Source organism: Primulina eburnea, chromosome 4 (genome assembly GCF_022965805.1).
Source record: "Primulina eburnea isolate SZY01 chromosome 4, ASM2296580v1, whole genome shotgun sequence".
Taxonomy (NCBI): domain Eukaryota; kingdom Viridiplantae; phylum Streptophyta; class Magnoliopsida; order Lamiales; family Gesneriaceae; genus Primulina; species Primulina eburnea.
The window spans coordinates 2,662,431-2,671,951 of NC_133104.1; the positions used below are offsets into that span (position 1 = coordinate 2,662,431).

Sequence of the window (9,521 nt, forward strand, 5' to 3'; positions counted from 1 at the left end):
CCATCATAAAAAGGTAGACTATCCAGCAGGATTTTCAAACTCTGTCTTGGTCAAAAATCCTTTTTCCGCAGCGGGCAAATTCTTTTTCCGCAGCGTACATTGCATGCTGCAAAGATACAAGTCGTTGAAAGTTCAAGATAATCCACGGCGTACATGTAAATGTTGTTAATACTTATTAGCGTGAGGGTACGACTTAGAGACGGATATTAGCGATGGTTTTTTCCGTCGCTAAAATGACTGTCGCTGATTCAATTTTAGCGACGGTTTATAGCTGGTGAAATTGAGCGACGGTTTTGATATAAAATCCGTCGCTAAATTCCGTCACAAAAACCATCCGTGCTTCGTAAGCACGGACGCTGCTCCACGTTTGCAAGGTCCGCGCTTACGAAGCACAGACGCTGCTCCACGTGAGCAGCGTCCACGCTTTGTAAGCGCGGATTGAGCTATTTTTGCAAACGTTTTTTTTAAACTACTTTTGAAATTAATTTTAAAAATTAAATTATTTTTAAAAAAACCCCACCATTGAACATACTTATGCGATTGTGATGTCTCAAGAAAAAATAATCACTAGAAAATAAATCAAATTTATAAAACTTATATTAGATAAAAAACGAAAATTATCTTCGTTAACAAGTTAAGAAAATAAATTGCATCTTAGCATATAAATAACAAAATAACCAAACACAAGAATGTCAATCTTGCCAAAATTCGGAGCAACATAACAATTCTTCAATTAACACTTTGTACATGTATTGTCTTCAAATGTTTCCAACACGTCACGACAACATAGTGAAACAATGATACTTCGTCTTTGCGAGTTTTTCAGAAAATTCTCTCTTTGTTCTCTAGCATCTAGATCGTCTCGCTTTTTTATTTGGTGGATTAAGTTTTCTTCAATATATATATATAAGTGATATCCCATGGATGGGCCCGCTACCCCTGGCCCATCCCAAGCCCAAATGAAAGACAAGCCCATCAAGGGCTCATGTATTCTCCTATAAATACCAGGTTTGAATGTTCAGTTCAGGCCTTCAATTCACTATATTGTTTTCAGCAGCACACTTAGCTGCTCCCCCTTATATCCTCAGTCACTGACTTGAGCGTCGGAGGGGCTACGCCAGGACACCCTCCTGGCCCCCTCTTAACGATCTTATTTGTGATTTCAGGCTCAGGATCCTTTCAAAACCCTGCGTCTGTACTAGTGACACTTGTTGGGAGCGGACCCTAAATTTCCCGTGAGTATCACTTGTCGCCGTCTGTGGGAAGTTTGAGTTGAGACATAGAGATGGTAGGTAGGAGAGGAAGCATAAGAGTTAACCCAGCGTCATCGCGTCCTCAGAGGGACCCGAACCGTCTCATGTTGAGGCGAGGCAGGAACAACCCCGTCCAGAAACGAGAACTGAACAACCTCGTCAAGAGAACAGGGTCGAGCAACCCCGTCCTAATGAAAATGTGGGGAACTTGACCCTGGAGCAGTTGGGCCACTTTATCACTCGGACAGTGGATGAGGCTATGAAGAGGAACCAAGAATTTATGTTTGCTGAAGAGCAAGCCACTCGTCAAGAGCAAGAGGAAAATGCTTAGGGCCACCAGAGTAGGGTTGAAGAGACACAGCCCCACCAAAGTGGGGAGATTGGTGAGATGAGAGAAATGTGGAAGGAAATACAGATGTTGAGGCAGCAGTTGGGAAGCAGAGCGCCGACACCCAAGAGAGGAAGTCCCTTTTCACTAGCCATTTTAGTAGAAGGACTTCCTCCAAATTTTCGACAGTCGAATGTGGGAGAGTATGATGGACATACGGACCCCGAAGAACACTTGGGGAGATTTGAGAATGTGGCTCTGTTGCACCAATATTCAGATGGGGTCAGGTGTAGGGTTTTTCTGGGCACGTTGGTGAGGTCAGCTCAGCAATGGTTTAACACCTTGCAGCCCAACTCTATACGATCTTTCGAGGATTTTTCCGCTGCTTTCTTGCACAGATTTTCTAGCAGCAAAACACACAAAAAAAACTATTTGAGCCTGTTTGTGGTGAAACAACAAGAAGCTGAAACTTTGCGAGAGTTTGTTCAGCGTTTCAACAACGCAGCGTTATAGATACCAGCGGCCATTCCTGACATCATGATAAGTGCCTTTACCCAAGGACTTAGAGGAGGAGAGTTCTTTAAATCGTTAGTGAAGAAACCTCCATCAAGTTATGATGATCTGTTATCTCGAGCGGAAAAATATGTAAATCTCGAAGATGCCCAACGGCATAAGAGGATGGAGCAGCGACTTGGGGGAAGTAGAGTTGAGGGAGCGGAAAGAGGAAGTAGGAAGAGAGGCGCGGTCGAGAGGGAGGATGATAAGGCTAGGGGCAGAGGACAATTCTCATCTCATGTTCCTCTGGATGGGAGTCGGGACAAGGTGATGGAAGTGAGGGAGTCCGAGGGGAGGTGGGAGAAGTCGCAAAGGGTTGAGTGCAGTGCTAGATTGCCTTCGCGGGATATACGAGAAGGATCCTCATCCAAGAGGCGACAGAGGTCTCACTCGTCCCATAGGCGTGGTCAAGGTCCTCCATGGACAAGTCAAAGGATCGGGGACCAGAGAGGGGAAGGTCGAGATGTCCCTCAGAGCCCGTCCAACCGAGGAGGGGAATGAATGAGGATAACCATCCTACGAGAGGAATGATTCATATGATCTCGGGGGGTTCTACTGATGGAGACTCGGGGCGAGCTCGGAAGGCACATGGGAGAAGGTTAGAGAACTTTGAGATATCTAGGGATGCAGACTTACCACAAGACCCTGTCATCAACTTTGGGCCGGAAGACCTTCGAGGCGTTGTGGCTCCACATAACGATGCCTTGGTGGTAACGGCCACCATTGCCAATTACGATGTGGCGAGAATATTTACTGATAATGGAAGCTCCGTGAACGTCTTGTTCAAGAGCACGTTGGATCAAATGAAGATGAGAGGATTTGAGTTTGAGCCGGTATCCACCCCGCTGTATGGGTTTGCAGGACACGCTATCCCGCCTTTGGGTCAGATTGTTCTTCTCTTATCCTTGGGGACTGATCCTCGGCGGGTAAGAAAGATGATAGCCTTCACTGTGGTAGATATCCCGTCAGCATATAATGGAATAATAGGGCGGCCATCCCTGAAGGATTTCAGAGCCGTAGCTTCCACTTATCATCAGAAGCTTAAGTTTCCTGTGGGAAAAGGAGTTGGAGTCTTGTGTGGGGACCAAAAAGCCGCGCGTCGATGTTATGAGGGGTTAGTGAGGGAGGAGGGGAAAAGAGCGCGTGTAGAGGTTCACATGATTAAGAGAGGACGAAGTGAGTGACTTTGTCCCAGGGAGGTATAAGAGGAGCATAAAAGTTGGAGAAAGCGCATGGCAAGGCTTCAAAGGGACCCTGAAATGCTTACCACCTCAGAAAATATTACTCTTGAATTTATTGTTAATGTATTTCATCTTTGCATTTTCTTATGTAATCAGTTGGAATTCAATAAAACCAAGTTCTTATATTAAGTTCATGGATGTTGTTGTATTGTGAGGATGAAATAAATTTTATTTTCCTGCTAAGACATCGTCTAGCAGAGGAGCAGTGGGGAGAGGAGCAAAAATTTTATTTTCCTGCTAAGGCATTGCTTAACAGAGGAGCAGAGTTGGGGTGAAAGAAAGATTTTATTTTCCTGCTAAGGCATTGCCTAGTAGAGGAGCAGAGTTGGGGTGGGGAAAAATTTTATTTTCCTACTAAGGTATCGCCTAGTAGAGGAGCAGAGTTTGGAAGAAGAGAAAAATTTTATTTTCCTACTAAGGCACCGCCTAGTAGATGAGCAGAGTTAGAGGGCGGGGAGAAATTTTATTTTCCTACTAAGGCATCGCCTAGTAGAGGAGCAGAGTTGGGGCGCGGAGATATTTTATTTTCCTACTAAGGCATCGCCTAGTAGAGGAGCAGCGTGAGAAATTAAATTTTTCTGCTAAGGCATCACCTAGCAGAGGAATTAGATGGAGGGAGTGTTGAATTTTATTTTCCTGCTAAGGTATTACCTAGCAGAGGAGTTAAAGGGTGAGAGTGTTGAGTTTTTATTTTCCTGCTAAGGTATCACCTAGCAGAGGAGTTAGAGGGTCAGGGTGGAGAATTTTTGTAATGCCCGAGATTTAATCATTATAATCAGACGTTGATTAATTGACATGATTGAAATTATAAGAATTTAAACGAACCAATATGCCGAGACCGAGCGTCGTTGCATAATTAGCCAAGGATTTGGGCAGAACCTCCGGCGCTCGAGCGGTAGAAAACAACCGCCCGAGCGCCAATGTTTCGGTAATTCATCGTTCGGGCAGAAGATTCGGCGCCCGGGCGGTAGATTTTGACCGCTCGAGCGCCAAGTGTGCGACTTGAAATTTCCGGACAGTATGTTCGGCGCCCGAGCGGTACATTTCGACCGCTCGAGCGCCACCCGGAAAGCATGCAATGTGCCACGCTTCAGTTTGCATGCATCGTTGATATATATATATATATATTGTCACAACCCTTACTCTATACTTAGCATGATTACCATAATCAAATAAGGTTTGAATGATATAACTATAGTATGAAGCAAATCAAACAAGAGGCATCACTTTGATGGTTTATAAAAATTTTGGCATGATGTCCCTATATTTTGTATACACCAAAACTCAAGCAATACTATTCATATATACATAAAAACATATTTCATATACAAACGTACATTGTACCATCACATATATCATAGAACTTGTTTCAAACCCTGATATTAGTTTCATTATAATACATATGCGGAAGCTATACAATAAGAAGCCCGGTTCTTGTCGAGGTGAGACACGTCACAACCATCCCTTGGTGAACCGGCATCCTATGCATCTTCACTACCTGATCCTGTAATACATGAGCTACGTGAGTTTATAAAACTCAATAAGTTGGCACTTATATGTATCAATATGCATCGAAGGAACATATATATCAAGTCGTGACAACAATGAAACTTTAAACCATGTCATATCATAGCATATATTCATGTTCATGTTTGTACTTGAGCCTCATTAGTTGACCTGTACTACCGTGCTTGCTTTATTATATAGCTACTACTGTGTTGGACGTCAGGGAGCAACCTTTGGCAACCCCACGCCCCATGAACATATATTGGCCAATAGCTTTGGTGGACTTAAAACCACCCATGATGTCAACAAGCTCTATATCATGTAAAATCAATCATTTTTCCTTTCAATGTTCTTGTTCTTGGTCATGACATAGCACCCAACATCAATATTCATGAGTTCCTTACATATTTAATACATAACAATGGCATATGGTGCTATGTTTCATCAATAAACATACTAACAATGTACATATATCAATAAACAATGCAAAGCATTTGAAATCCATAATATTACTCATGTATTACTTCAAGAACATGCCAACTTACAGTCCAAGTGTACGAATACTGGTTTGAGACGATGTTCTCGCTCCTATACTGTCAAATACATCAATAATTTAATTACTATGTCTATACTAGTGAAAGTTACACCTCTACACAAAGAACAACTAAAAGTGAAGAAAACTTACAACCTTAGGAAGTTCTTGTGATGGAGAACTTAATTCTAACTTCAAAATGATGAAAGGAATGAAGAAGAGAGCTTTTGGGAGAAAGTTTTCTAGGTTTGCTTCGTGTTTTTGCTGAGGAAGAAGATAGGAATGGTAAAAGTGCTTAGAAAAGTCAAAACTTATCCTTTTATACAGCAGGTTCGCTAGGGCGGACGCTTTTTACCGCTAGGGCGAGTAAATCTCGGTCCTACACATTTTATTTCTGCACAGGTTCGCTAGGGCGGACACTTTTGACCGCTAGGGCGAGCAAGTTTCGGCCCTATACATTTTATTTCTGTACAGGCTCGCTAGGGCGGACATTTTTGACCGCTAGGGCGAGCCAGTTTCGGCTCTGCACACTGATTCATCAGAAATTGCTCCAGAAACGGCTCTTCCCTTCATAATCTGGAAAAGTCATAAACTACAAAGTTGTAGCCCTATGTCTTGGCTTGAATCTCCCACTGGTTTCAGGTCATTTGGAGGTCTGAGTAAAAAGTTATGCTCATTCTCCCAACATGTGTCATTGTAGGAGTGACGATACACACAACTCACTTCGGGGCGTTTTTGGCTTGTCTTCCACAATGATTTGGACAAAACCCAAAACGTGAAAGTTGTAGCATTATATCTTAGCTTTCTAATGGTTAATGCCTCACACAATTTGGATCAATATTCAAATCATTATGCTAAAACCCGTACGAACTACCATCTTTACATCTCATTTCCCACAACTTCCATTACACTATTTCTATGTACACATCTTACTATCACTATTTTGACATATATTCATTCTCAATACACCATGAACAATATAAGAGTCATGTTCAATCTCAATATTGATACTTCATTCATCACGTGAAATCTAATGAGGTAATTAACTACAAAATAAACGAGATAAACACGTTATAATCATTTGTACGAGTAACCGGACATTACAATTCTCCCCTCCTTCAAGAATTTCGTCCTCGAAATTTGACGTACCATATAGTTCGAGATATCTCTGTTGAATCTCGTCTTCTCGTTCCCAAGTTGCTTCTTCTATTGCATGATTTCGCCATAACAGTTTCACCAAGGGTATTTCCTTGCCTCGTAACACTTTTGATTTCCTATCGAGGATTTGGACCGGCCGTTCTTCATACGAGAGATTCGATGCAAGCTCCAATGGTTCGTAATGAAGAACGTGAGAAGGATTGGCCAAATACTTTCGTAGCAAGGAAACGTGAAAAACATTGTGAACATTTGACAAGTTCGGAGGTAAAGCAACTCGGTAGGCTCTGTCTCCTATTCTTTCCAAGATTTCAAATGGACCGATATATCTTGGACTCAATTTTCCCTTCTTACCAAAACGCAAAATTCCCTTCAATGGTGATATCTTTACAAATACATGGTCACCAACCTGAAATTCCAATCGACGACGTCGCACATCAGCATAGCTTTTCTGTCGACTCTGTGCAGTGTGCATTCTTTCTCTGATCTTGGTTACCAATTCAGCTGTCTGTTGTACCAATTCAGGGCCTAATAATTTCCTTTCTCCTATTTCATCCCAATGTACTGGAGATCGACATTTTCTACCATATAATGCAGTATATGGTGCCATTCCAATGCTTGACTGATAGCTATTATTATATGTAAACTCAGCCAACGGTAGTTTACTGTCCCAACTGCCTGGGAAGTCAATAGTACAGGCCCTCAACATATCTTCTAAGATCTGATTCACTCGTTCTGATTGTCCATCAGTTTGAGGGTGGAATGCTGTGCTGAATGACAATCGAGTTCCCATAGCATGATGCAAACTCTTCCAAAATGCTGATGTAAATTTTGGATCTCTATCAGATACAATGGACACTGGTATGCCATGAAGCCTCACTATCTCCTTGATGTATTCTTCAGCATATTGATTCATCGTGTATGTGGTCTTCACCGGAAGAAAGTGAGCTGATTTTGTAAGTCGATCGACAATAACCCATATAGCATTGAATCCTCTTTGTGTTCTTGGCAGACCAAGGATGAAATCCATTGTGATATGTTCCCATTTCCACTCAGGAATGGGTAGCGGTTTCAGAAGTCCTGCTGGTCTTTGATGTTCAGCCTTGACCTGTTGACAAGTTAGACATTGTGCAACAAATTGAGCAATGTCCTTTTTCATACCTGGCCACCAAAATAATGGTTTCAAATCCTTGTACATTTCGTGCCTCCTGGATGGATCGAATATGGAGTAGCATGAGCATCAATAAGAATATCAGTTCTGATTGTTCCTTGCTTTGGCACACACAATCTATTACGATATGTCCAAATTCCTTTCTCATTCAATTCAAAGTTCGAATGTCCTTTTGCTTCATCTCGCTGCCTCAATTGTTGTAATTCACTGTCTATACTTTGTTCGGCCTTGATTCTATCTGCAAGTGTTGGTCGAACCTTGAGAGATGTTAACTGAATTGCAGCTCCCTTTGGAATAACATCAAGCTTCAAGTTCTGCAAATCCCAAAAAATCTGCTCTTGTACTTGCATTGCAGCAATAGAACTGGACTTTCGACTTAACGCATCTGCAACAACATTGGCTTTACCTGGATGATAATTAATAACACAATCGTAATCCTTCACCAATTCCAACCAACGTCGTTGTCTCATATTCAATTCTTTTTGCGTGAATAAGTATTTCAGACTCTTGTGGTCTGTGTAAATTTCACACCGTTCACCATACAGATAATGGCGCCATATTTTCAATGCAAATACCACTGCTGCCAGTTCTAAATCATGTGTGGGATAGTTCTTTTCATATTCCTTTAATTGCCTTGAAGCATAAGCAATTACCTTCCCGTGCTGCATTAAAACTGCTCCTAAACCTTGTTTCGAAGCATCACTGTATACCACAAAATCTCCTATTCCTTCTGGTATAGCAAGGACTGGTGCTGATGTCAATTTTGCCTTTAACTCTTGGAAACTGCGATCACATGCTTCGTCCCACCCAAATTTCACATTCTTTCGAGTTAAAGCAGTCAAAGGTAATGCTATCTTAGAAAATCCCGCTATAAACCGACGGTAATAACCAACTAGCCCAAGGAAACTACGTACCTCGGTCACAGTGGTAGGTCGTAGCCAGTTATTAACAGCTTCAATCTTGCTTGGATCCACTGATATGCCTTCTTTTGAGATAATATGGCCTAAGAATGATACTTGTTCAAGCCAAAATTCACATTTCTTCCATTTGGCATACAAATGTTTATCTTTCAAAGTTTGCAAAACTAATTGCAAATGTTCTCGATGCTCCTCTACAGTTCGTGAGTAGATGAGAATATCATCTATAAACACAATCACGAACTTGTCTAGAAATGGCTTTGAAAATTCTGTTCATTAAATCCATGAAAGCAGCTGGTGCATTTGTTAGTCCAAATGGAATTACAAGAAATTCATAATGCCCGTACCTGGTTCGGAATGCAGTCTTAGAAATATCATCTGACTTCACTTTTAATTGATGATAGCCTGATCGTAAATCAATCTTCGAAAAGATGGCGGCTCCTTGTAATTGATCAAACAAATCATCAATTCTAGGGAGTGGATACTTGTTTTTAATCGTCACTTTGTTCAACTCCCGATAATCAATACACAAACGAAGAGTACCGTCTTTCTTTTCACAAACAAAACAGGTGCACCCCACGGTGAAAAGCTCGGTCTAATAAACCCTTTATCAAGCAACTCCTGTAACTGTTCTTTCAATTCTTTCATTTCTGTAGGAGCTAGTCGATAAGGAGCTTTTGAGATCGGATGAGTTCCTGCCACAACATCAATTACAAATTCGATCTCTCTATCTGGGGGTAAGCCTGTTACATCATCAGGAAATACTTCTGGAAATTCACAAACAACATCTGTATCTTTTAATTCACGAACAGGTGGATCACTAACTAAAACAGATGCTAAATATCCTTGACACCCCTTCTGTA

At 41.6% G+C, this 9,521-nt stretch overlaps 1 protein-coding gene across 1 annotated transcript; it reads left to right on the forward strand.

The window, feature by feature from the left end:
* Nucleotides 1-2,633: 2,633 nt before the first annotated feature.
* On the forward strand, nucleotides 2,634-3,320 carry LOC140829597 (uncharacterized). Its single transcript, XM_073192912.1, has one exon. It carries the CDS (start codon nucleotides 2,634-2,636, stop codon nucleotides 3,318-3,320), a length of 687 nt encoding a protein of 228 aa, XP_073049013.1.
* Nucleotides 3,321-9,521: the final 6,201 nt, after the last annotated feature.